This window comes from Phodopus roborovskii, unplaced genomic scaffold (genome assembly GCF_943737965.1).
Source record: "Phodopus roborovskii unplaced genomic scaffold, PHOROB, whole genome shotgun sequence".
Lineage (NCBI taxonomy): Eukaryota > Metazoa > Chordata > Mammalia > Rodentia > Cricetidae > Phodopus > Phodopus roborovskii.
The window spans coordinates 1,044,667-1,072,153 of NW_026126616.1; the positions used below are offsets into that span (position 1 = coordinate 1,044,667).

General features: G+C 40.6%; 2 protein-coding genes across 2 annotated transcripts; one reads left to right on the plus strand and one right to left on the minus strand.

The window, feature by feature from the left end:
* Nucleotides 1-600: 600 nt before the first annotated feature.
* Nucleotides 601-14,589, minus strand: Tmem263 (transmembrane protein 263). Its single transcript, XM_051206194.1, has 3 exons — nucleotides 14,564-14,589; nucleotides 7,867-7,933; nucleotides 601-3,704 (listed from the first exon to the last, which is right to left on the minus strand). Exons 2-3 carry the CDS (start codon nucleotides 7,925-7,927, stop codon nucleotides 3,418-3,420), a joined length of 348 nt encoding a protein of 115 aa, XP_051062151.1. The 5' UTR covers nucleotides 7,928-7,933; nucleotides 14,564-14,589; the 3' UTR covers nucleotides 601-3,417.
* Nucleotides 14,590-19,011: 4,422 nt separating this feature from the next.
* LOC127237836 (four and a half LIM domains protein 1) lies at nucleotides 19,012-20,428 on the plus strand. The gene has a single exon (XM_051206227.1). The coding sequence runs from the start codon at nucleotides 19,164-19,166 to the stop codon at nucleotides 20,004-20,006; it is 843 nt and encodes a 280-aa protein (XP_051062184.1). The 5' UTR covers nucleotides 19,012-19,163; the 3' UTR covers nucleotides 20,007-20,428.
* Nucleotides 20,429-27,487: the final 7,059 nt, after the last annotated feature.

The following is a 27,487-nucleotide window of genomic DNA, read 5'->3' on the forward strand; positions in this document are numbered from 1 at the left end:
GAGTCAGAAGTAGAGAATAAATATTAACTGTAGCATTACTGTAGCATTTAAAGCCATGTAGATGAGATTACCACGAAAGAGGCAACCAAGATGTAGAGAAGTAACTAATAAAGTTGGAAAGGGCAATCGCTGGTTGACCTTATCAGGAGTGACTGGTGGAGAGGGCTATGTAGGATAGGTTTATACTAATGAAGAGGGCTTGGGACATGAGACCCTAAGTTATTTTGATTCCTAGAACTCACATTAAAAAGGCCAATTATAACCCCAGCCCTGGAGAAGTGGGCATGGGATCCCTGTGGCAGCGATCTAGGTTGGCCCCCTTATAATATACAATAGAGGAGTGCTGCCTAGGTGTAATCCTCAGGGTTCACACGTTAGTGTACCTAAGCAAGACCCACAAAGATGGTTAAGTTTTGGGTCCTAATTTGCAGAGACTGAGCAAACTGAGATGACAAAACCTAGACATCTGAATTTTCAGTCTTAGTCATTTAAATTATATTTGCATTTTACTGTTCTTCCATATCCACATATCATATTTGTAAACTATCACCAAAAAATCTGACTACAAGACTTCCTGAACTGCTATGTAACCAAAGAAGATCCTGTTTACAAATTGCCTTTATTTCTGTATATCTTTATGAAACATTCCATCTTTGCAGATCATAGTCCTTTATTATCAGATTCATGTGTTCTTTCCCATCCCTTTAATACAAAAAACCCGCATTATTCAATCAGCTATTTTCATCTGACATTTCACTAAATACAGTATTCATATGTCAACATTATTAGATCATTTATTCAAGTGGATCACACAAATTTATCTTCACTGTGCCAAAACCCACTCAAAAGAGGAGCTGAATAACAGATGCTTCTAGGTGTATACAACAGCCATAGTTTCTGAAGTGAACTAGTCCTGTTTAACAGGTGAAATTGCTAGTCGACAGAAATAAACTGGAAGAGACTCAAGTATATAGCTGTATACATCATCAAATGGCAAGTTCATTTCAGTTAGAACTACAGCTAACTGTACATCTGTACAGTTCTCTGCTATGTTGAAAAAGCCCCTCTGAACAAAATTGTACTTTAGCGTTTAAGACAATTGAGAAAATTTACCAGGTGGCTTTTCTGTAGCAAAAAATTAGTTATAGCCATTTCCTCAAGAGATTTTAAAGACTTTGCTAAGTTGAAAATAAATATGCAAGCACATATAAACTAAGTCTACACTTAGACAAATTCAAGGACAAAGCAGAGCAGAGCCTGTTAGAAATATAAACTAGCAATGAAGCAATTCTTTCTAAATAGCAGGAATCAAGTTCTCCAATACCATTATTCAGATCACTGAGACTGGGTCTATTTAACTTTAGAATTAAAAAAAAAAAAAAAATACCATTTGTTAAGACATTTCACCAGATGTACCAACAAATGTCTCTTAAATTACGGTACATGAACTAAATGGCCATTTAATTCCTTCTGAATTTAACTCCTCAATGATTTTAAGTTTTGTGTAAGCAAGTATAAAGGTCCAAGAACATTTATGGATTTTCCTGGACGTTCTGCTGTTATTTATGATGTTTTACCTAGTTGTTGATTCACATTACTAATAGACACTCTTAAAGAGTTACAAACACTTAAATGTTTGTTAGGGTGATCATCTCCTGTTCTCTGGGACACTACATGTTGATTTATCTATGTCAAGGCACCACACCCATCCTCTTCCCAGGAAGTTAGAAGGGGCAGAAATGGAGACACATTTCTAGTTTTCGGCATAAAGAAAATTTAAGATTTTTTCCCCCAGGCTTAGATTATAAAATAAATGCCAAATATATATTTCAATCATTAAATTTCCATGAAACTGAACACTGAAACAAAAAGAAATGGACTTTTGAGTTACGCTCTGTAAGAATGAATGAGCTAAGATGACACATCAAGACAACACACTTACCATCCATATAAAAGTCACCTCCCTACTGAAACTGACTTGAAAAATGGTATGTCTATATCTGCTTTAAAGGATTATAAAGAACCTATCTTAAAAGCATGAATACATCCCACTGCAGGTGCAACTCAACTGATATAATCCTTGCTTAGCATGCATGCAGTCTGGGGTTCCATCCGTAGCATCACATAAACCAGGCATGGTGTCTCACACATGCCTGAATCCCAGCACTTGGGAAGCAAAGGCAAAAGGATTAGGAGCTCCAGGTTTTCCTCAGCTACATATCCAGTTCAAGACCAGCCTAGGCTACAGGAGATCAATCCCATCTTAAAACTAAAACAAAAACAAGCCAAAAACAAAAAAACAAAACCTATATAAGTCATTGAAAGCACTTATATATTTTTTATTCAAAGCCAATGTATGGAGCCCATCTCATTCATCTGAAGAGTCAATCCTCATTAATATATTGGTGGCTGCTTGTATTACACTTATAAAGGAACTGCTACTGATAATTTAAGACATCCTAAAGACAGAATATGCATGAAGAATTATCTTAGATGCTTCAGATAATTATAAGAATTTAAAAACTAATACTTGTTCCTTCTTAATCTAAGACTATTCCCACACAGCTTTTGATCAGCTAAGAAATGTTCCATAGGCACTGTGGGGTGTATTACTGATAGGACCATGAACCCAACTAAAGCATGTGTTTGATGCTAACTACTGACAACAGCTAACAAGTGCTATCTTACCCACTGAGACCAGGAAACGCCTTTACCTCAATACTCCTGAGATTCTTAAGGGGGAAAACTAGTTTTACAACCTTTAAAAGAATTCACTGATAATTATAAGAACTGCACAAATTTAAGGTATTAGAAAAGATGTTTTCTTTTGTAAGGCATCAATGATTAAACAAACAGAATGTTTATCTAACAAAAAACAATTAACAATATCATAAACCATTCATCTTTTAAACTTCTGAATTCCTGCTACTTTTCTGCCAGCTTAAATAAAATGCCTCTTGGCCTAAACCACTATAGTTATAAAAAAAACTAAGACACCTGAAACTATTAGGCACATCAAAGGTACAGTTTATGTAGTTCAGGAGTCCCTTCATAAGGGTCATGAGTCACCTGGCACACTGTACACATGGAACTGTAAAGTCATCTACTTAGTTGAACTTTCACATTTTTAGTCAAACTGAAAGACTTAGAGCAAATATTTAAACAGACCATATCTTCAGTTACAACTGAGTATGTGTAACATTTTTCCAGATAAAAAGCTGAACTTAAGTATGAGAAGCCTCCATACACTGGGATAGTATTGGTCTCTTCTTGTTTTAGATGAAGCCAGCCATCAATACTTTCAACACAGCAGTTTAGTGGTTGACTTGGCTGTAGTCTGTAATTGAGCAGTTCAATGCCACTGGCATCATATGCTGTGGAGAACAAGTGTGCAGGTGTACAAGTGTACCTCCTCTCTTAGTCAGACTTGTCTTTCTTCTTTCCTGATAAGGGCACTTTGCTTACAACAGCAGAACCAACAGCTGTCACACCTCCAGCCACAGCAGACACGCCTCCTTTCACCAGCCCTATTCCCATGGAAGGCACAGTTGTAACAGCTGTTTTGGTCACCTCAAGACTCTTTCCACCAATCCAAGCCACACCACCAATGGTGGCGCCAACAGCTCCCTTCGTCACACTGAAGATGCCGCCAGTCACACGAGACAACATGCCTGGCTGCTGTTGTGGGTGATCTTTCATTGACCCTAATGAGAAAAAATAGTATGCCGGTTAAATACAGGTCTTTCTAAACAAAGTACAAAGCATAAAGTAACTTCTTACAACCAGGAGCTCCAGCTCATAAGCTCCACTGTATTGAGTGAACAGTAAGGAGCTCTCCTAAGTCCAGCTGCAGAAGTTTTATATTATTCCTTGGCCCAGAGCCAAGCCTTCTGAAGCAAGGACTTGTTAGTGTAGTCCATGCTTTCCTCCAGCTCACAATTGTCCTGCCTCTGCTCACAGACACTGAGATTGTAGCATGCACCAACAGCTAGTGTTGTGTAACAATTTTCTCAGATATTAAGATCTTCTATTTTGGAGGGAAGCTAGTTAAGAAACAGAATATTTTATTAAAGGAAAGATGGAGTATTCCATTTTAGAAGCTCCTCAAGCTCAAAAAGTAAACAAATCAAAATAGCTTCATGAAGTTCCTGAAACAGACCAGATTCACTAGGCCCTTCCTCCCCAAGCATATCTAAACAATAAGGATTGCTGAGAGATGTTCACACAAGCTGAGGTGCCTGGAGGAAGCACAGACCAGTTAAGCAGCCTGAAAGGGCATTCTCAACCTGTGAAGCTGTCTGCAGACTGTGCAGTGTGCTCCAGGCTCCAGCGTCTGTGAGCTGTCACCCACACTGCAGTGGACTTTGGCGGTGCAGCTGTCTTTGATCATTTCTACTCTTATGAGTAACCCCAATTAAACTCACTGGATTATCAAGGTAGACTTTGGTCTATCAATGGTTTCCTATCTAGAGTGAGTAGATGTATGTCCATCCTGGAATATATTGTCTCACATAACACGTGTGGCTCAATGCTATGTCTTGCCTGTAACAAGAAATACTGTAGAGACTAAACTGCTTTCTACAATAGAATCCTATTTTAAAAGATTTTAAATAGTTCCCAACTCACAGTTTTATTACTAAAATTTTACCCTACAGAATATGAAAAAATTTCTTATGCAGGGTTCATTCAATAACTACCAAAATAATCATCTTCATATTATATGGTTCCCAAGAAGCTCTGGGAATCTCTAAGGACTTTTGGGGGAAGGGGACACATTACAAAAAAACCTCTTTCAAAGTATTATTAAGATGGCATTGTCTCTTCACTTCATTCTCTCATAAACCTGTAACTGGGAGTCCTAGGACCTAGATGATATACAACACAAGAGACTAACTGCAGAAGCACTGTAAGGATGAACCTGTCTCCTATCACTCCACACAGTAAAGAGTTACAAAAACACACAAGCAGGATCACTAAAGTAATCAATCTTTTATTTGACAAGATGCAAGATGGGGCGCCTTCAGGGTGGTATGGCCGTAGACCAAATCTTTTATCTGAAAGTTCTAAAATTGAGCTTTTCTAAAACAATGAATAGTGCATCAGGCAGGAAATAGACTCCAGAATGAACAATTGGGACCACATGAAATTAAAAGGTTATTAGACAGCACAAGAAATAATCAGAAGAGCAAATAGTATACACAGCAGGAGAACATCTTTGCCAGCTGTATATCAGAGAACTGATATCCAGATTTTATTAAAGTATGAAAATCATATACACAAAAAGCAATAACCAATCAAAGTGTTTTATAACCTTAGCCCTCCGGAAAATGCAAATTAAAACTACTGTGAGATACCATTTCACCCAAGGAAGAATGGCTACCATCAAAACTAATAACTAGATACAGTGGTACACTCCTTTAATCCCAGCACTCAGGAGGTAGAAGCAGGATATCTATATAGTTTTCTGTTTGTTTGCTTGTTTTTCTAAATACTTATTTAACACATTAATACACAAAGTATCCATTGTAGCATTTGCAAGTAAAATTGGTTCTGATTTTCCCCAACAACATATAAAGTTCCCAACCAGCCAAGGCTATCAAGAGACCCTGTCTCAAAAGAAGCAAAGAAAAATAAAAAACTAATAGCCGACGCTGGTGAGGATTTGAGAAAAGCGAAACCCATGTTCACTGCTTGATGGAATGCAAACCAGTACAGCCATTATGGAAATTACTATGGAGGTCTCGCAAGAAATTAAAAGTAGGACTCTCGTGTGACCTAGCTATGCCATTCCTGGGCATATACTCAAGACAGCACACCATAAACCAGAGCTACTTTCACATCCATATTTATTGCTGCTCTATCTACAACAGCAAAGACATGGAGCCAGCCTGGACGCCCATCGAGAGATTATACTGAAAATGTGGTGCATATACACAGTGGAATTATAGTGAGCTGTAAAGAGCAGAAACACGGATGGGTTTGGAAAGCATTATATTAAGGGAGGTGGCCCAAACTCAGAAAGAAGGAACTGCATGCTTGCTCTCAACTTTGGGTCCTAGCTTATGTGTGTAGACAAATGAGAGGAAATGCAGATAAAACCTAAAAATCTACAAAGGAGATAAAGAGGGTAAAATGGGACAAGAAGGCAAAGGAACACAGATGACTGGAAAAACAGGAAGGAAAGAGAAAGAAGGAGGTGAGAAACGGGGAAAGAGAGATGAGATAAAACAAATGCCATGATCCCTGTATGTAAAATATGGGAAACCAATAAAATATTACACAGGTATATGACATAGACATTGCTAAATTTATTTTTCAAATACAAATACTATAAAGCTAATACATTTTAAATGGCTAAAAATAAAGGACTTAAGATACAGGTAAGCACTTGAATATATTAGGTATAAAATTATATTAAATCCTGAAAAAATAAAAAAACAAAGCAGGAAACTCTGTGTCCTCAATTAGAGTTCTGAAGAAGCAAGAGGATCTTGGTTTAAAGTTAGCCTCGGCTACATAAGGTGACCCTGTCTCAAAAGGGAAGTATGTTTAACTTTACTAAGATACACAATCTTTTTCTGAAGATGAAGTCCAGGGAACAGTGGCTTTTACTTGTCAGAGAGACTCTATCTCCAAAGAAAACAAAACAGATATTATGTTTTGTTTTTCTTTTTTTGAGACAGGGTCTCACTATGTAGCCCTCACTGTCCTGAAACTCACTATGTAAACCAGGCTGACCTTGAACTCAGAGATACTCCTAAGTGCTGGGATTAAGGTTGCGCACCATGACACCTGGTTAACAAGTTTTCAAAAAGAAAAACACAGAAAGTGAAAACACATTCAAAAACTATGTATTTGTAAATTACATATACCCAGAGTATATTTTAAGCTTATACAAATTTGTTCTTTAAAAAAAAAAAATATTGAGCTAATTTTCAAGTTATTTTTCCATTAAACTAAATTAAACCAAGTATAAAGTTGTGGGGGGTGGAGGAGTGGGGGGAGTCTCACTATGGAGACAAGCCATGAACTTGCTACCCTTGGCTTCTACCTCACAGTGCTGAGAGTACATGCGTCAGCCACCATGGCAGACAAGTGTATCCATCTTCTTTTATACTTATCTATAAGATTCTTACTGTTATTTTTATATTTTGCAGGGTTTTTGTTTTTATATCTTTCCAGAAATTTGATTTGTGCCTAACAATCTGGGAAGAAAATGCAATTCCTAGAGTTAGGACATCTAGCCCAGGGGCCACATACAGCCCCAAGGAAACCATTGTTTATGTGAATCTTAGAAAGTTTATACTAAAAACATGAGTGAAATATAACTACTGGCATTTTTTGTACAGAGTCAGGACACTGAGGTTCAGGAGGCAAATAGTGTTTCCAAAGCTTTTAGAAACAAGTGTGATTCGTGTTATAATTTTCAAGCTGAAATAGTTATGATTTAGAAAGACAAATTAATCAGAGCCTAAGATCATATATGAACATAGAGAGGTGTCAATTATAATGTAATGAATGACAGGAATTTTTAAAATCTCAAGCCTTAAGTTATAGTTGTGCAGGACATGAAAAATGAACAGACCATCCTGTACCTCCCACACCTTTCAAATAAACAGATGTTCTTGCTTGTGAAATAAGTCTTAAAAGTGTGACAAGAAAATAAACCTTAAACAATGGGAAATAAACCTTAAACAAGGTCTGTGCTTTCTTATTAAAGGTTAAAAATATTTATTTAAATTATTTTTTGAACATGTTTATTGACCAGATAAAAAGACTATGATTCTTATATTTAGTTCTTACAAACTATCCTAGCTTTAATTTCTAGTATGTTCCTTCCATTCTCAGTGTTGGATACATGCTTACCTTCAGGTGGTTCATCACTGAGGTAAGACGGGATTTCTTGATTTTTATCTGCCTGATTCATGATCACCTATAAAACAAAACATATTTCAGAGTACAACCACAACTTTTCACATGCTATATTAAGTCACCTTATGCAATTTTATTTAGGAGGAGAACATTTTTAAATACCGGCCACAAAAGTACCTCATCCTATCTCCTATTTCAAACTGCAGAGTTTACAAAGGACTCAAAATTGCACGAACAGACAATAGGAATTTTATCAGTAACAATGAGGAGGAGCAGCAGTGACGATAGATGTTTTCCTTTGTTGTTTTTTACTGTGGAACTTCAACTGAAACTGAAAACTGTTAATGAAAGAGAGCTAGACAATAATAAAAAGTATGGAAAAATAAGATCCCGCTCTATACAGATAACATGCCTAGCCCTGAATGTCTTTTTGTTGTTTTTCTTAGAGTTATATATAGAAGTACTGACAGAACTGAAAAACGTAAACTATGATTAATTATAGGTAAAGGTATGAAAGAAATCTAAAAACAAATAAGCTCTGCTAGGATGAAGAAAATATGGTTAGAATTCCTTTTTCTAATTCCTTTATGATCTGAAAAATATTTGCTTTTCTTTTTCAAATGAAAATGACTGACTAAAGGCAAGAATGGAGACAGAAAATGTGGTGTTCTAAATGGAGCATTGGTGAAGTTCATTTCAGGTGCATCCCTCAAGAGGAAAGGCATCAGACATTTAGATCAGAGTCCTCAAGCAGAGCAAAGCACAAGAAAAAGGGCCCCAAGGTGAAAGTTTATCAGGAGCAGCAAGAAACAAGAGCTAATAAAGAATGAAGATATTACATCAAAGGGTGACAGACGATGAAATCAAAGAATGTAGTCTACAGCATACAGCCCCTGAAGGCAGTCGTGGAAACTGGCTCTTAGCCAAGTGAGATGGAACGCCAATAAGATACACTGAACAGAACGACAAAGTGTTCTGAATTACTTTTTTAAAATATTAAAAGATGATGGCTCAAGCCTGGAATCACAGCATTCAGGAAGTTAAGGCTGAAAAACCTGGAGTTCAAGGCAATCCTGAGCTATGCCCTACTGAAAAGGGATGGAAAGAGGGGGGAAGGGAGGAGGGAGGGAGAGAGGGGAGGGAGAGAGGGAGGGAGGGGAGTGGGTCATCATTCTGAACTATGGAAAGAACAGAGTAGGAAAGCTCAAAAGTGACACAGAGACTTGTTATACTGTATTTCAATAACTCATGCCAAAAAAGCAAAAATTAAAAATGGTAACTTTAGTATGAATAGTAAAGCAGACTGTAAAAAATACAGACTTTCAAAGGTAACTTTAACTTCATGTATAACATCTTGCTATGGCTTTACAATCTAAATCCTTAAACAGACTTCAGTGGGCCTAAAATCCAACAACACAGATCATGTGATTGGTAAGTATCTTCAAGCAGCTCTGGTGAAAGTTCTGACTCAAGACACTCAGTACCAGCACCTAATCTGGTTTGTGAATTTAGTGCATCGTTTCATATGATTAAAGAAAGTAATAATAAAACTATATAATCTCCTTCAAAAAAAAGTAATGTTTGGTACATTACTCCATGATGAAATTCTTGATTAACTTGACTTAATTAAAAACTCCCTCAAGGAATGGTGGTGCACACCATTTATTCCAGCACTTGGGAGATGGGGGCAGAGACAGGCAGATCTCTGTAAGTTCAAAGCCAGACTGGTCTACTGAGTGAGTTCCAAGACAGCCTCCAAAGCTACAGAGAAACCCTGTCTCAGGGGAAAATAATAATAATAAATAATAATATAAAAAAGGAAGAAATAAAACTCCCTCAAAACTAGAAAGCTAGATTTATTTCCATTTATATTAATAATCATGGTAAAAGCATAACTATAGAGCATAGTGATTAAGAGTCTAGTATTAGAAATCCTAAGTTTGAATCCAACTTATATAAAAATATATGGTAAAGGAAAAATAAGAGACTTAAAATAGAAATGAAGATATTCCAGCCCTAACTCTAAAATGAGCATATTATTTTACAAATTCTAAAAACATTCAGACAATCCTGGAAAAATATATGTTCCTTCTGTGGAAAAAAATGACTTTTTGTAGCCACTTTCTTCCTTAATTTCAAGAGGAGACAAACTTCTGGGTAAACTATTCCTTATATCCGACTATATAATACACAAATCTATATACACACATCTACATACATAGAAACAGTGGCTAACTGGCTGATGGTCAACACAATCAATAGAAGCTATAATTATCCAGACAACTATATGCAAACATACATCTTATTTCTTTTTTTCTTTTTAGGCAGTCTCCTATGAAGCCCAAGCTGACCTAGAACTCAAGCCCTGCCTCAGTCTCACAGTGCTGGGATCATAGGCATACACTACCACTCTCAGATTCATCTTCTGTATTTTAACTGCGATTCAGTAATATATGTGAGTGTGATTCCAACTGTATTCAGTTCACAAGTGTCCCTATCTCATCAATTCCTACTAATGGTTTTACAGTTTCCTCCTAAGAATGCTCTTTCTAAAAAATGATTTTTCATATTTTATCTATATGTATCCTACATCCAATATAGAATGCCACCACTTAAGATCCCAGCTGCTTTATTACAGCTTACAGACTGTTAGTGACATTAATCTAAACGTGAACTGACTCCATCCATGTGGGGGTGGGCAATGAGGAACCATGGGCAAAAGAACAATGACAGATCTGTGCTTTAAAAACTAGCTAAGATTTCTTGTCTACACCAGGTGAGGAGACTCTGCTACAAGTTTCCAATACCATTAATTCTGCCATGCTGTCCTTACTGTGGGGGACTATACCCTACAAATCCTTGAGCCAAACCAAACCAAACCCCTCCTCCCTTTAAAAAAAAAAAAAAAGGAAGGCCACTAGCTAAAATTCCTGAACACCTCTGAAGAAACACAAGCAGAGAGAATAAACAGCCTACAGAAAATCTTTGCCAACTATACATCAGATATAGGATATAGGATTAATATCCAGAATATATAAATAAAATTATACACCAAAAGAACAAATAGTATAATCAGTAAGTGGGCAAGCGAACTAACCAATTTTCAATATATGCATTATAAAGTAAGTACTCAACATCCTTAGCCATCAAGGAAATGCTAATCAAAACTGTAGATTCCCTCTCACCCCAACCAGAATGGCTACCATCAAAAAAGAAATGTAAAAAATCTGTCAGGGTTAGGAGAGACTATAAGGGCCCTTGCATAAATTTCTCCTTATAAGATCTCTAGGCACGATCTCTCTTGAATTCTGCCTATTATTTTTACTTTATTCTGATTTCTTCATAACTTTTATTATCACTTGATAATCTATTTTAAGTGTATCCTTATTAGAATGTAAACTCTAAGAACAAAGGTTTGGGTTTTGTTCACTACTTCATCTTCAGATCCCTAATGTCTGACATAGTCAAATACCACAAGGCACTCATTAGGCAATCATACGTATTAAGCCAAGTTGAGGTTTAGACAGTGGCATTAAGTGATAATCTATAGAGGGAGCATGACAGGATCATACTAATGAGTGATAAAGATGGACTTACAGTCTTCACTGGGTTGTTCACGTCTGAAGGAAATTTAACAAAAATAAACCTTCAAATAAATAGTCAATATTCACTGAATAGTTAGTATAGCTTCATAGAGGTCAAGAAAGGAATTTATAAGATTCCTAAAAGTTTAATGCAGGCATTAAAGCAATGGATCAGGATCAAATACTAGAGACAAGTGTTAGTTGTCACAGATTAGTATAAAAGATTAGTATCAAATGATCTGATCATCTTTACAATGCACACATGAAGACTGAATCCTAAAGTTTTAACTAAGATTGAAGTAGAAAGCCAGGTATCTTGCAACACTATAATTCCAACACCCTAGGGGCTAAAGCAGGAATGCCATGAGTTTGAGGCCAGCCTGGTTACAGGGAGCTCCAAACCAGTCAGAGCTAGAAAACAAGACTATCTCAAAAACAAATACACAAAAGTTGTCCTTTAATAAAATTTTTTGAATTTTGTGTTTTTTGGCCTGTGTATATAAATGTATGTGTGTGTACCATGTGCATGCATATAGTGCCTGTGAAAACCAGAAGACGGCATCCAATCCCTTAGAACAGGAGTCACAGTTGCTTGTGAGCCTCCCTGTGGGTGCTGGGGATTAAACTGCCCGTCCTCTAGAAGAGCAGCCAGTTCTTTCAAGCACTGTACCATCATTTCAGCCCCCCAAATTATTAATTTCTGTATAAGTCATTCTGTTCTAAACTCATTGAGTCTTTGGTTTAACATACAATTGAGTCCTAAGTAGCTTTATCCTTGTATGCATTTAAATGCTCACAGGTACTACTCTAGCCCAGAAATTACTTACAGGGAATACACTTTCCAAGCAATTACCACTTTGATAATTCCTTAAGAAAGAACATATATTATCTATTTTTGAGGAGCTCATGATGTATACAAGCTAATAATGCTTCCCTAAAGAGAGCACTGATGACAACAGCCTTAGATCAAAGCAAATGATTTATTTTACAGACATAATAATCAGTTCCATCTTTTGGCCCTGACATGGACAAACCATTATAATATCAACTATAAAAGATGTCTTTACTACAGAGTGTATAATGACAGTAAAGTCAGCAGCAGAGACTTCAATGGGAAAGGCAAAGTTCTTATCAAGTACAGACTACTACAGCAGCTGGCAAATATATTGGACAAATATCAATACCACTATTCCCTAGAGAGTAATTTATTCCAATAATAGAAACAAGTAACCAGTTAACTGTTGGGAACCTTTCCCTCTGTTGTGTGTGTATATGTGTGGGGGGGGGAGGATAAGAAAAACAAAATCACTAGTGAAGAAATGTTGTTTGTGGGTTTCAGTTAACCTTTTATATAATTAGGTTTTATGAAAAGCCTCTGGCTATAACCCTCTAAAATCAAGTAAGTTAATAGTATAAAGCTCAACTACAAAAATGCAGTGTGCAACATTGTACCTTCAAAGTCACTGCAAAACATTTGTTTCAAGTAACAGTCTTCCTGTTATTACACATATACTAACAAGCAATATATACAATAAAACACCACCTTTCTGTCTTTATGCTTCTGTAGGTGACAATACTGAACATTGCTTGTATAAAAGGTGGCTAAAAGAAAGACATTGAGTTTGTCAAGTAAGAAAAATTGGTCAATGAAAGTTTAAAAATCACACATAAAATGGCAAATAACAATAGACCATCTCAAAATAAAAAGTTTAAGTGTTGTCTTAAATGAAACATGGAATGGGATTAAAATATTCTGCCAGAAAACCAGTACATCAGCCATCCTCAAAAAAATACACGTCATTAGTTCAGTAGATATTGGTATCCCTACTTTGTGCCAGATTTTGTTGAGACAATGAATGGGCATACAAACAAAGACCCTACTCTTAATTGTATGTAATCTGATGCAATACCATTAAGAAGTAGGAAAAGGGCAAAAACTGAAGGACTGATACATGAAAGTTATGATTTTCCCCAGAAATAATAATTTAAAAAAGAACCAAATTCTTGATTTGTGAAAATATTTAGCTAATGTAAAAATCACATAAGCTTTTCTAATGAGGTTTTCATTGAACTTGGTTAATGGTATAAGTGATATTTAAAAAACAAAAACAAAAAAAAGTGAAAAAATGAAAGATCTAAGTGACTTTATTAAACGTTGCTAAAGCTGGGGTGGACATACACTTACCTGTTGTCGTGATACCCCTAGAGTGCAACAACTAGTAGAAGTTTTAAACTACTAACCAATAGTAGATACAAATAACCACAATGTTTCCTTTTGGATTAGCAGCGTTCACAAAGACACAATCGAGTAAGATTTAGTTTCCTACTCTAGGTGTTCTAACTCTTCCCAGAAGCCCTTTTTCCCCCTCATTAATCCACCTTTATCCTTTAGGCACAGCTTTTTTTTTTTTTTTTTCCTTTAGCAGAGGGAGTGACGTGGCAGGAGAGGCAGAAAATGACCCTAGAGGCTAGTGCTGACTTGGGCACCTCCTTCCTCCGCTGTCCACCCAGCACACCCAAGATCCCGCAGAATTCCAACCAAAGACGTGTTTAGTTAGAGAGAGACGATCCGATGAGATCCGCAGGGGAAGCTCGGGGACAGTCCCGAAGCTGCGTGTGCGGGGCACGCTGGGTTCGGGATTCAGCCTGGGGCGGGCAGCCTGCACTCACGGGTGCTCCCGGCGCCCCCGTCACCCCCACACCTGCGGGAACGTTTGGAACGGGCGCGGGGGTGCAGTTCCCAATTTAGGAAGAGCGGAGGGGAGCTCCGCTCCGAGCCCACCCGGACCGTTTATCAACAGGTCACAAGTTGAGCGGGGCGCGGAAGCCGGCTCCTTCCCGGACGCCCCCTCCTCCCCGTCCCCCCGTCCTCCTCTTCCTCCCGCTCGCCAGCCTGACACCGGTCAGACCGAGGCTTCGGGACGAGCCCCGATCTCCCAACACCGCGTCCGCGAACTCACGGACCCAAGGCGGCGAGCCGGCCGCGCAACCTCCATCGGCCCGGCAACGACGGCCCGCCCCTCCCCCTCCCCCTCCGCGCCCGGCGACCCCCAAAAGGCCGGGGGCGCGGAGGGGCTGACGGCCGGGGCCGGGACCGGCTCACTCACCGCGGGATCGGGGCCGGGGCCGGGGCCGGGGCCGGACGGGGGCGCCGGCGCCGAGGACTGCACAGGCGGCCGGGGCAGCAGAGGCCGTGACGCGCGGCCCGGGGCGGCTGCGCGACCCAGATGCGCTCGCTCGCTGCTCGCTGCTCGGGAGTCGGAAGCCTCGCTCCGAGGCGGCGGCGGCGGCGGCGGCGGCGGCGGCGGCTCCGGCTGCGGACGTGGCGCCCGACGCGACGCGACCCGACCCGCCCCCTCCGCAGCCTCCCGAGCTCCCGCCCCTCCCGCGCCGCGGGCTCCTACGCGCACGCGCGCACGCGCCCCCGCCCCAGCCCACCGGCCGCTCGGCGCGCGCAGCCCTCCCAGCCGCGCCCCCCCCAGCCCGCCTGCGCGCGCCTCATCCGGGGGGTCTGCCCGCCCCCTCCGCCACGGCGTCCAATCAGAGCGGGCGAGGGGCGCAGCCCTGGGAGGCTGCGGGCGGGCGCGAGGGGAGTAACGGTTGCGGGAATCCAGAGCTTCTCCCCTGCGGAGGGCGGCATGCTCGGCAGCGTCTCCTTCTCCCTCGCCCAGGGGCCTCATCCATCTCTAGCTGCTGCCCTAAGGGAGTGACGGGCCGCCGTTCTCCTCTGGGCGGTCTGCGAGCCTGTGTGACCCAGGGGAAGCGAGAGCCAGGCCTGCCTCACTTGTGTGGGCTTTTTGGTTTTGGTGGTTGCCTGTCCTACGGCCGGAGTAAAAAAAAAAAAAAAAAAAATCTGCCCGGTTTGCCCTCATCCATCACGCAGCGCTTCGTGAGGTGCCAAGGCCTTGCAGGGGCCCTTGAGTTTTGGTGACGGAAAAAAGGTTGGTTCTTCGATGTGAGAAATGACCTGGAAGTGAGGAAAACTGTCCTCGTGTCACTTTTGACTAGGGCTTCTTGGGGTCCCCGATCCTTCACGCTCCCTCCGGCCTTGGGAAGAAAGGTCCTGGTGGGGTCCTGGGCCGCAGACAGCCCTACAGGATGCTAACTGTAGAGTCCTGCGTGTCCAGTCCTGCCTCAGCTGGGAAGCAGGACTCTGAGCTTCAAGGGGACCTGGAACAGCCCCCATGAGGCTCTTGGGGAGAGCAAAGGAGTTAAGTCGCTCAAAGGCTGATTGATTAGAGAGGATAAAATGCACCCTTTTCTTTGACTGTGAACACGATTAAGATAAGGATGACAATAGATGCACCCAAGCTTTTTGAGAGAGTAAGATGAGACGGTGCCTGTAAAGGGGCTTTATAAACAGAAGCCTTCCCAAAACGCAATCCTGGAAATATATCCAGGATGGGAGGGCCTCAGTTTTTAAGTGAAAATAGTCAGCATGGTGTTGACAGTGCTCAGAAAGGGGTATGCCAAGAGAAATCCCAAGCGGGAGCTGACTTTATGCCATGGCATCCGCTTAATCGTTATCAGCAAATCCATTTGGATCACCGCTGGGATTCTCATGATAATCTTTGTTTTACAGAAGTAAAGAGAATAGGATCTACCACTTTAAGAGGAGTTGAATGATGGGGAGAGTCTGAACTATGGTGTTAACTGAGCATCTGTTACTGTCTCAGAACCCTGAGGATTTTAATTGGTGACTCCATAAAATTCACTTTAGAACTTTCTTGCCAAAAATGACTCAGGATTTTGGTAGTAATTCAAAGCAATGGTTCACCATTTCATGAACTAATGAAGATACTGGAGAGCTTTTGGCTCCTTCTGAAACTACAAATATAAGTAGTCCTGTGTTTTCCCAGTCAGCACTCCTCCACTGCTGGTGGGAGTGTAAACTTGTACAGCCATTTTGGAGATCAGTATGGCAGTTCCCCAGGAAAATGGGAATCAGTCTACCACAGGACCCGGCAATCCCCCTCTTAGGCATACACCCAGATGATCTACATCCATGCAACAAAGACATGTGCTCAACTATGTTCATAGCAGCATCATTTGTAATAGCAAGAACCTGGAAGCAATCCCAGGCATTTCTTACTGCCTCAGTCTCTTCACCTATAGAAACTAATAGCATCCCATTTACTTCTCACTGTGGATATCTTGATGAGATTGTTTCTGTCTCGATGGTGTCTTAATTTCAGATGCCATGATGCAACCAGAAGCACCACCAGTAAAACCCAGCCCCGTTGGGTTTTTGTTTGGTTATTTTGTTGTTGTTGTTGAGTTGGGTTTTTTGTTTGGTTTGTTTGGGTTTTTTTGTTTGTTTGTTTGTTTTTGAGAGAGCATTTCTCTGTGTAGCCCTGACTGTCCTGGAACTCGATCTGTAGGCCAGGCTGGCCTTGAACTCAGAGATCCACCTGACTCTGCCTCCCCAGTGCTTGGATCAAAGGTGTGTGACACCACCACCCAGCACTGTTGTTCTTGATTCTTATTCTGTAATATCTTTATTTCTAGATACTATCTTGAAAAAAAAGTCTTCAAATAATGAATTCTTAATGCAGTAACTTAAAGCAAAACTTTCAATACATTAAAAATTATATGAGCTCAATTAGAATTGTTCAATTTAGAGTAGTTGACTAGTATGCCCCAAACTGCACCACCACCACCTAAAAAAAAAAGTAAACTCTAGCTTCTTAAGTGGCTGGATTTTACTCTAATTGCTTACATTCAGAGAGTTACTTACCATATTGAGACACTGAAGAAATTAAAAGCGACATTGCTTAACAGAATGAGGTAGTTCAAAATGTTAAGACCAGAAAGTAGCAAAACAGAAGACAGAACTGTGAAAGCAAGACATAAGTTATGTATTTGCTAATAGTACTGAAGTTGAAAAGGTGGCACAACCTCAGTATATGAACGTGCTCCTGTGCATTGCACTTTAATTTCCTTTGTTGAGTAGTCGTCATCTTTGCAATGTTTCTATTGGACGTAATATGACAAATTACTCAGGACAAGGGCAACATTTTTTCTCTTTTTCTTTTTTTTTTAAATTTATTTATTTGGCCTTTTGAGACAGGACAGGGTTTCTCTGTAACAGTTCTGGCTGTCCTAGAACTCATTTTGTAGACCAGGCTGGTCTCAGACTCACAAAGATCTGCCTGCTTCGGCCTCCCACCTGCTAGGATTAAGGATGTGCACCACCACAGCCTAGCAGCAACACTTCTTTTATGCTCTCTGTATAATATATTCTTTTGAATGAATTGAATGATACCATCCAATATGAATAATAACATTTTCCTATTCTCACATTCCTACTGGTCTCCTGGCACAATTGCTTAAATTTGACTCACTAGCCCTTCTAATTTGTGATTTGATGCCAGCTGTTAGGTTGTGTTATTTCTCTCAATAAGAAGACAAACATTTCTATACTCATATAAAGAAACTGAATGAAGCATGGGCTGGAGAGATGACTCAGTATTTAAGAGCACTGACTGCTCTTCGAGAGGACCTGGGTTCAATTCCCAGCACTGACATAACAGCTCAGATCTGTCTATAACTCCTATTCCAGGGGATCTAATTCCTGCATACAGACATACTTGCAGGCAAAACACCTATATATATAAAATAAAAATAAATTATTTTTAAAAACTCAAGCAGATATGTTAATTTAAGTCTATCTTCACAACTGTTGAAGATAAAATTCTACAATACAGTTTTGTGACCATGACCCAAGTTCTTAACCAACATATTCTTGTTTGAGATAGAGATCTCTCTATATAAGCCAGACTGGCCTCAAACTTGACCATTCTAAGTTTTTAAGGCTTGCGGTATAAGTCACTACACTCAAATTTATATTTTGAGAAATCTAGTAAATGGCACAGTGCTATCAAGGAGGCTGGCCCGATATAACTAGGCCTTGGTATTTTCTAGTTAAGCAAAAGAGCATGAGGCAAAGCTACTTCACAATTAGTAATGGTCAAAACAAAATTAGACTTCTTTCTGATATTTGAACATGAACAAAATCATGAATATTGTTCAGGTCACCAAACAATACACAAAGTGAAAATGACAAATCAGTGTCTGTTGCTTCTTCACTGATTACAGTTTTACTCATTCTAGCCTTTCCTCTTCATAGGCGCCATTTATGAAGATAATGAATCATACAGCCACCCCTGCTTCATCACAAAAGTAAGGCAAGAAGGTACTACTTCCTTAAACCCTCCTTCAAAACATCTAACTCAACCACAAATGTGAATATCCCTGCTTTACAACCTATTACTGAGATGCCATCTGATTGACTGGGATGTGTGTCCTCCATTCCTCGATGAGTGACAGCCTCAACCTGTCCTGCTTGAGGAATTGTTGGTGACCTTTGGCTAAACTACACTGGCAATTTTTTCTGTGTTATCTGCGCCATCTATTTCTGTGTAATTGAAGACATTCTGAGAGGTGGAATATAGATATTAGTAGAGCTTGGTGGTCCTAGAATACAGCCCAAGCCCTCCTTTTGTGCAGCCTAATAAGCTACTGTCCTCATTTCATATCCACACCCCCCCCCCCCAGCAGACAGCCTACACAGCTGCATGGGCAAGCATCTCCAGGCAGCAACAGATAACTGTTCTCAACTGTATCCAGCCCATCCCAAACAAATCCTGTTTTTTGAACATCCAATGTGAGGTTCCCCCCCCCCCGCAACCCCAGATATAAAGCACCATGTCTGAGAAGTTCCACTGCCACTACTGCAAGGATCCCTTGCCAGGGAAGAAGTATGTCGAGAAGGATGGCTACAACTGCTGCATGGCATGCTTTGACAAGTACTGTGCCAATACCTGTGAGCAATGCCACAAACCCATAGGTGCAGATTCAAAGGAGGTGCATTATAAGAACCGATACTGGCACAGTACCTGCTTCATTTGTATCAAGTGCCATAAGCCCTTGGCCAATGAGACCTTTGTGTCCTGGGAAAACAAGATCCTGTGCAACAATTGTGCCACTCAGGAGGCCTCCCCCAAATGCAAAGGGTGCCTCAAGAATATTGTGGCAGGAGATGAGAATGTGGAGTACAAGGGTAACGTCTGGCATAAAAACTGCTTCATCTGCAGCAACTGCAAGAAAGTCATTGGAACCCAAAGTTTTTTCCCTAGAGATGAGGAATTCTACTGTGTGGCTTGCCATGAGACCAAGTTTGCCAAGCGTTGTGTGAAATGCAACAATCCCATCACATCTGGAGGGATCAGTTACCAGGATCAGCCCTGGCATGTTGAGTGCTTTGTATGTTCCTCCTGCTCCAAGGTGCTGGGTGGGCAGCGTTTCACTGCTGTGGATGACAAGTATTACTGCGTAGATTGCTACAAGAACTTTGTGGCCAAGAAGTGTGCTGGGTGCAAGAACCCCATCACTGGGTTTGGAAAAGGCTCCAATGTGGTAACCTATGAGGATAATTCCTGGCATGACTACTGCTTCAACTGCAAAAGTTGTTCTGTGAATCTGGCCAGCAAGCGTTTTGTGTTTCATGATGAGCAGGTGTATTGTCCTGACTGTGCCAAAAAGCAATAACAAGGGCTCCTATCCTGAAAAATGGCATTTGAAACATGATGTGTGTTCTTATTCACTCTGCCCTTGGCCAACCATAGGGAAAGAATGGGGTTTCACCTCTATAAAGTTCCTCCTGTCTTTTCTTAAATTTCACAGTAGTATTCGGCTACAGGCACATAGTAATCATATTAGGATTTAACATAGAACAGCCTTGCATCAAAAATAATTTCTGTTTCTGCAATGGAAAAACAAAAAACTTAGACTCTTCTGCATGTTCCTTAGAAAAGTGCTAACCATGTAGGCACATGATTTAAGCAAGAAACATGGGTGATAAAGCCTCCACTAAGATGTTCCAGGCTCAGCTGGGTTCTGCTGTGTCACAACAACACGCAAGAATGGTAGCAATTGTTCCAACTCACTGTTTTACCCTCTTCTGTGAACATAAAAATCTTTCCCAGAATGCATGGTTTGACTTCCTCATCAAAGAATTTGTGCTTTCACATTATGTGGATTTCCAGAAAATAAACATTTTGAGCCAGGTGGTGGTGGCAGACACCTTTAATACCAATACTGAGGAAGCAGAGGCTGGCAGATCTCTGTGAATTTGAGGTCAGCCTGGTCTACAGAGACAGTTCCAGGACAGCCAGGGCTACACAAGAAACTGTCTTGAAATAAAAGATAAACATTTTGAGTTTAGCTGTAATTCTCAGCTAACCTTTCCCACATACTAATATTTGATTGGTTCATATGACTTACTTTCTTCTGCATGTTTCTTACACAGCAAAAAAAAAAAAAAAAAAAAAAAAAATGGTAGCCATGTAGTAATTAGGAAAATGGAAATCAAAGTCATAATGAAGGGTTGAAGAGATGGCTTGTTTAATATTTGCTTGCCATGCAAACATTAGCACCCCTATAAAAAGCTATCTAGCACTAGATAAAGAGCATCTATATTGGTGATGTGCTTCTGTGACCCCGGGGCTGGCATTTCAGAGACAGGCAGATCTCTAGGGCTCATTGACCAGCTAACCTAACCAATCAGTGAAGGGCACTTCAGGAAGATGCCAGAAGTAAACAGGTATTTGAGCACATGTGTGCTTAAATTCATACACACATGCCCCTCAATGAAAATGTACTTGGTTAATTTTTTTAGTCTAAATACCAGTAACGGACAGAAGCCAAAATATTAGTAGAAATACAGAATTGAACAAACAGTTGGAGAGATGGCTTGAGAGTTTATTTACTTTCAAAAATAATATACTTACGTTATGACCCAGATATCCCAATGGATACCAACTCAAGTAGGTATACATATATACAAAATTAAGACATAACTTAAAATTATATACTCTTAGTACCCAATGTTGGTACATAGTCTCAGTGCAATCTACTTGGAAACACAAAATGAAGAGGTACCATTCTCAAATATATGACATTGTTGAAAAGACAAAAACCATAGAAAGCATTTGTTGACTAGGAAGCAGGAAGAGTGACTAAAGGGCCTTGAGGGATTTGGAGAAGGCAGTGGAACTACTTTTTCTTGATTATGAGATGTGGATATAAAATGCATTTGTCAAAACTATGCTGACAAACCATTTTTATTTCATAAATGATACTTTAGTAACCTTGATTTATAATGGAAAATGTTGAAATTGGAAAAATAGAGTTGAAATGAGGTGAGACTACCTGGCACCATGAATATAACAGCTCCTCTAAAAGTAGACATCCCCCATATGCTCCTAATGGACAACCCTTGGCTGGAGTATCTAATACTGCTAAATTTCCAAAAAGCTCCATTTGCTCTTAGGCTTTTGCATAATTTTTTATCAAATTTAACCACAGTTGGATACTTTCTGCTCTCAAATGCTCTTCTATAGAAACAAATAGAGAAACTTGAGTAACATTATTTGAGTCTGGACTCTATGCTAGCATAGTGAAACATAAAATATGCTACAGATCTTATTTGTCCAGATTCCTTTCCTGTTATATCCCTTGTTACATAAGAAAGTTGTAACCTGTGTTTCTTGTAACCAGTATATTCTAAACAAAATAAGGAGCATGTATACATAATTTCCCATGTGTTTAGCACTTGATAAAGGACATTTATTTTAATGTTAAAGAGCTTACCCCATTAAAAAAGACATCAATCAAGCATTTATAAATTATATTAAAAGTGATACAAATAAATTCTAAAATGAGTAGTCAAAAAGTTGGGATTGAGTGAGTGTATGAAAGATAGCTATGGAAGTCCGGAGAAATGGCTCAGTGGTTAAGACCACTGGTTGCTCTTCCTAAGGACTGGGGTTTGATTCCCAGTAACTCCCACCCCAGAGGCTCACAATCATCTGTCACTCTAGTTCCAGGAGATCAGTGCCCCCTTCTGGCCTCCAAGGATACCAAGCCTGCACATGTTACATATACATCCTTGCAGGCAAAACATAACACACATATGCACCCTCACATGCACACACACATGCACCCTCGCATGCACACACACATGCACGCACACATGCACGCACAGTCTTTTTAAATACAGGAGATGGAGAGATCACTGTAACGAGCTTGTTTTGTAAGCATGAGGATCCAAGTGCAGTCCCTAGAGCTCACTTTCTTACGCCAAACATGGCTTTATGATCTTGTAATCAAGAGACAGAGGACTCCTGGAGCTCACTGGAAGTTCCAGGATGAGCACCTGAAAAATGACACCCTCCCAAGGTCCTTGTGTGGCCTGCATATACACTCACACAAACATATAGCTATAGCTGTGAGCTGGAAAAAGAATCTGTATGAGAAATTTTTAAAGCAGACTTCAAGATGCTGTACTGACTGTTCTCCAATTTCCCTCTATTGCCACCACACCCAGCTTTGACATTATCTGTAGTAAGTATAAAAGTGGAGTAGTATGCTACTAAATCCTCACAGAGGAACCATTACTGTTGCCTATATATAATATAAAAAGAAGACTGACAGCCTCTGCTTAACATTGGAGCAAACAACTCAAAATGAGCAGAACTCACCCAACATTAGCTTTATCAGTGGTGTCTTAGTAGGGTTTCTGTCAACGCAAAGCAGTCAGAATTCACCCAGCATTAGCTTTATCAATGGTGTCTTATGGTTTCTATTGCTGTGAAGAGACCATGACCACAAAAACTCATAAATGAAAACATTTAATTGGGGCTAGCTTATAGTTTCAGAGGTTCAGTCCATTATCAAGTCCTGACATAGTGGCATGCAGGTGGACATGGTACCGGAGGACCTGAGACTTCTTCATCTTGATCTGTAGGCAGCAGGAAGTGAACTGTGTCACTAGGCATGGCTTGAGCATAGGAGACCTCACCCCACAGTGACACACTTCATCCAGCAAAACCATACCTACTCCAACTAAGGCACACCTCCTAATAGTACCACTCTCTGAGGGAGGCATTTTCTTTCAAGCCATCACATTCTTGGCCCCCAGAAGCTTATACCATATCATAATGCAAAAATGCATTCAGTCCAACTTCAAAAGTCCCCATAGTCTATAACAGTCTCAAACTTATTTAAAAGTGTATTCAAAGTCTCTTCTGAGATTCATGCAACCCCAAAATTAAAAAGCAGGTCACATACTTCCAACCTATTCCAGCACAGGAAACACATTACCATTCCAAAATGTGTGAAGGGAGCACAGTGAAGAAACACTAGACCAAATCAAGATTGAATACCAACTGGGCAAACACCAAACGCTGCATTTCTATGTTTAATATCAAACACTCTTCAGATCTCCAGCTCCTTTCAACTTTGTTGGCTGCAACACACTTCTTTCTCTTGGGCTGGTTCCTCTCCCTGTTAGCAGCTCTCCTCTTCTCTGAAGGTATACCATGACTAGGGCATCTCCAACATCTTTCAATCTCCAAGGCAATCCAGGCTTCAACTTCACAGTTGCACACAATGGCCTTTCTAGGCCTCCATTCAGAGATAACCCTGACATATGCATAGCCTCATCTGCTTTCCTTAGTCTCTCCTTGACTATAAAGCCAGAACCGTATGTCCAGAGCTCCCAAGTTCTGCTGCTTACTGGACCTGGAACACTCTCCCCCACCCCCTTTTCAATTACACCTTTCACCAACTTTGTCTTTCATGGTTTCCTTCACTGCCTAAGCCTGGCTATCCTGGAACTTGCTCGTGGGCCAGGCTGGGCTTGAACTAAGAGAGCTACTAGCCTCTGTTGGGATTAGAGACATATACTACCACATCTGGTTCTAAGCGTTTCTTTAATTCCTTTCCAAAAGTCAGAAACTTAGCTGAGTGAGATCTCGCCCTGAGGTCACCACTCCATTTCTTTGCTTAGTCTGTTTATCTCCTTGAACACAGGATTTAGCTCCATTCCACTTCCTGGTGCCCCTTTCCTCTTCAATTTGTACATTTTGTATTTTTACTTATTCAGCTTGCTCCTTTTCATTATAAATCTTCATTAGAGTTAACATTAACAACCACATGACAGAGTCATTACTAGACTGTTTTGAGATTTCCTCTGCCAATGAAATTAATCCAAAAACTCTTCACTTTAGCTTCAGGCAGACCTTTTTGAACAGGGGCAAAAAGCACCCACATTCTTCACCAAAATATCTTCTTGGTTTGGCCTCTACTTATGAGCAAATGCCCATCATCCCCTTTAGGCACTGAGTCATCCTAAAGGGCATAGTCATCCTTTTCCAGGTGAAAGCTAAGAACGCCTAGCATCTTGCATCAAGATGCTAGGATCTCCTCTAACTTGAAACACTAATATCAAGCAATCTGCAGAAACAAATGAGTCCAAAGATGGTAGGGATTCTTTCCTTAGGGTGCTTTTGAAGTCTGCCCTTCATGTTCACGTCAAATGAAAAGGAAATAGCAACCAATCCTTATATGAGTGTGAAGACACCAGCATTAGTATCTACGAGCTAAAATTTCTATTAGTGACTACTCAGCCTACTTTCTTTCAGGGAACGTCCTTGTATGAGTCTAATCATTTCTTTTCCAAGAGAACAATTAGCTTCTCAGCACCACTGTGCTGAGCATGTTAAAAGCCCAGAATACACCAGTCACACAACAGCTGCTTCATAGAAGGGTTAGACTATAGAAACAACAAAGTTTAAGGAGAATTATAGGTCAGCACTTTTACATTCAGGAAATATTTTAGCTTCAACTCCTTCGGTCTCCTCTCAAGATTTCTGGAGCCTTGAGAGGATGAACTTGGATTTCCTGATAACATTATGAGGCCATATGACATGGAAACTAGGTCAGGTTGCTGTAACCAGACTTCGGTTTTGAGTCAGGATTCTGCTGCTTTGGTCTTCTGTCTTTGTTGTTTTGTCCTTGTGTGGGAGTGTGTGTGAGTTTACACGTGTGGGAGTGTGCGTGTGTGTAGGAGTGTCATCTTCAGTAGTGCTACTCACCTCTTTTGAGACAGGGTCTCTCATTGGCTGAGAGCTCACCAATTAGGCTAGACTGGCTGACCAGTGAACCCCAAGAATCTACCTACCCCTTCTCACTCATTTCTGGGACTACAAGTACACACCAACAAGCTTAGCGTGTTCACATGGGTTCTGGGAACCAAACTCAGGCCTCATGCTTTGTGAGGTAACCACTTCACAGGCTGATCCATCTCCCTAGCCCTGGTCAAGATTCTTAGCTCATCGGGACTTCTTTTCTCTAATTTCAGAAATGTGAGCTAATAGTCCTCATCTCATAAAAATGTGCTGATGATTGAATAATATGTGTTAGTCAGCTTTCTATTTCTATAACAAATACTGGAGATGATTCACTCATAAAGAGAAACAATTATTTTGGCTCACGGTTTGAGAGATTCTAGTCAATGATAGGTTCATCCTGTTGCTTCAAGCCAGAGAACACACATAGCAGGGGCATGTGGTAGAGAAAACTCTCAACTCATGGCTGTGAAGCAAATGTAAGGAATAGGATAGGGGACAGAGTCCCACAGCTGTCTTTAAGGGATGGCATCAATTACTTAAGGCCTCCCATGGGGCCTTCATTCTGAACATTCTTCCAACTACCAGTGGTGCCTGAAGAACAAGCATTGTAATTTAAGAAAATTGGTGTGAGAGAGAAAGATGCCATGCGACAGTGTTCAAGCCGAGGGTTTTTATTATTATTACTAGTGAAAGGGATCATAAAGGGGGGAAAGGGAAGGGAAGGGGGAAACCAGTATCCAGAGACAGGAGCAGCAGAAGAGAGGGGATAGGAAATAGGGAAAGAGAGAGGAGAGAGAGGGTGAGACAGGAAGGAAGAGGGAGAGAGAGGGAAGCAGACAGGAGGAATAAAGAGAAAGAAAGAGACGGATGGGAGGTGGGCAGGGCCATTTTAAAAGGGAACACAGTGACTGTGCACAGGTGTTGCTCTTAGTGGCTGCAGCTGAGGGCGTATCCTGTCAGAACCCCAAGGACAGGCCAGCACAGGCACCTGAAAACTAACAACAAGCCTTCTCGAGATCCTTTCGGGGTGGCTCTTGGGATTCAAACTGTAGGAATAACGTGACAGGAAGGTCAATTAGAGCTTAGTGGTAGAATGTTTGGCAACAGAGAAAGTACCATATTGTACAGTAGCCATATTGTAATAGACAGTTGAAAGTACTATACTGATGGAGATGTCATTCTGTAAATATGTTTCTCTTATTTGTTAATGAATAAAGCACTGTTGGCCAATAGGAAAGCAAGATAGGCGGGACTAGGAGAGGAAGTAGTAGGGAGGAGTCAGCATGTAGAGATTGGAGAGAACAGAGGCTGGCCCCACTCTCCGGTAAGATGAGACCACGTGGAAGTACTTAGATTAATAGAAATGGGTTAATAATTAAGACAGAGCTAGCTAGAAAAAGCAGAACATTAACGTTTCTTGGGGGTTTTTGTTTGTTTGTTTGTTTTTTGTTTTTTCACTGTTGACTGCACTAGGTAAGCAGTCTTTGACTGAACCACACTCCAGTCCCTGAGAAAAATCTGAGACAAACCAATGACGTCTTTGTAAAATCCTCTCCAGGCACAAATTTGGCAAGCCACTATTACCACACTAATGACATCCAGACTCTCATCGCTAAGATTCAATGTGTCTGCTGAAGAGACACGGGTCTGAAAGAGTAGGGCATACACAGAGTGGCATCCAGGGGTCTTGGGCACAGACTTCTTGGTTCTCCTGTGGGAGGATCTAGTCACACAAGATGATAGGTGTCTCTGAAGCCATCTTTACTGTCTAGAGGGGGAGAATCTTAAGTACCGGAAGTCAGCTTCCACTTCAGTCTTATATTCTGAATGTCTGATAGGCACATTTTTGTTTCCAGGGTTTCCTATAGCCCAAGGCTGACCTTGAACTCCTGACCTTCCTGTAGGCAGAGTTTTTCATTGGGATCTCCAGCTCCCAAATAACCACACAGAGATTTAATTGTAGTGAGATATCCACCCCTGTTGTATTGACCACGCCCGTTATGGGGGCGTGGGAACAGGTGTGGGTGTGACTGGTGGAGTCTAGGTCTGGGTCTC

What these genes read in the sequence shown, in the direction of transcription:
- Tmem263 (XM_051206194.1), bottom strand. Translation starts at nt 7,927, where the DNA reads ATGAATCAGGCAGATAAAAATCAAGAAATCCCGTCTTACCTCAGTGAT. An exon ending in CAGTGATGAACCACCTGAAG is followed by an intron (nt 3,705 to 7,866) that starts GTAAGCATGTAT and finishes TTTTCTCATTAG; the next exon opens with GGTCAATGAAAGATCACCCA.
- LOC127237836 (XM_051206227.1), top strand. Translation starts at nt 19,164, where the DNA reads ATGTCTGAGAAGTTCCACTGCCACTACTGCAAGGATCCCTTGCCAGGG.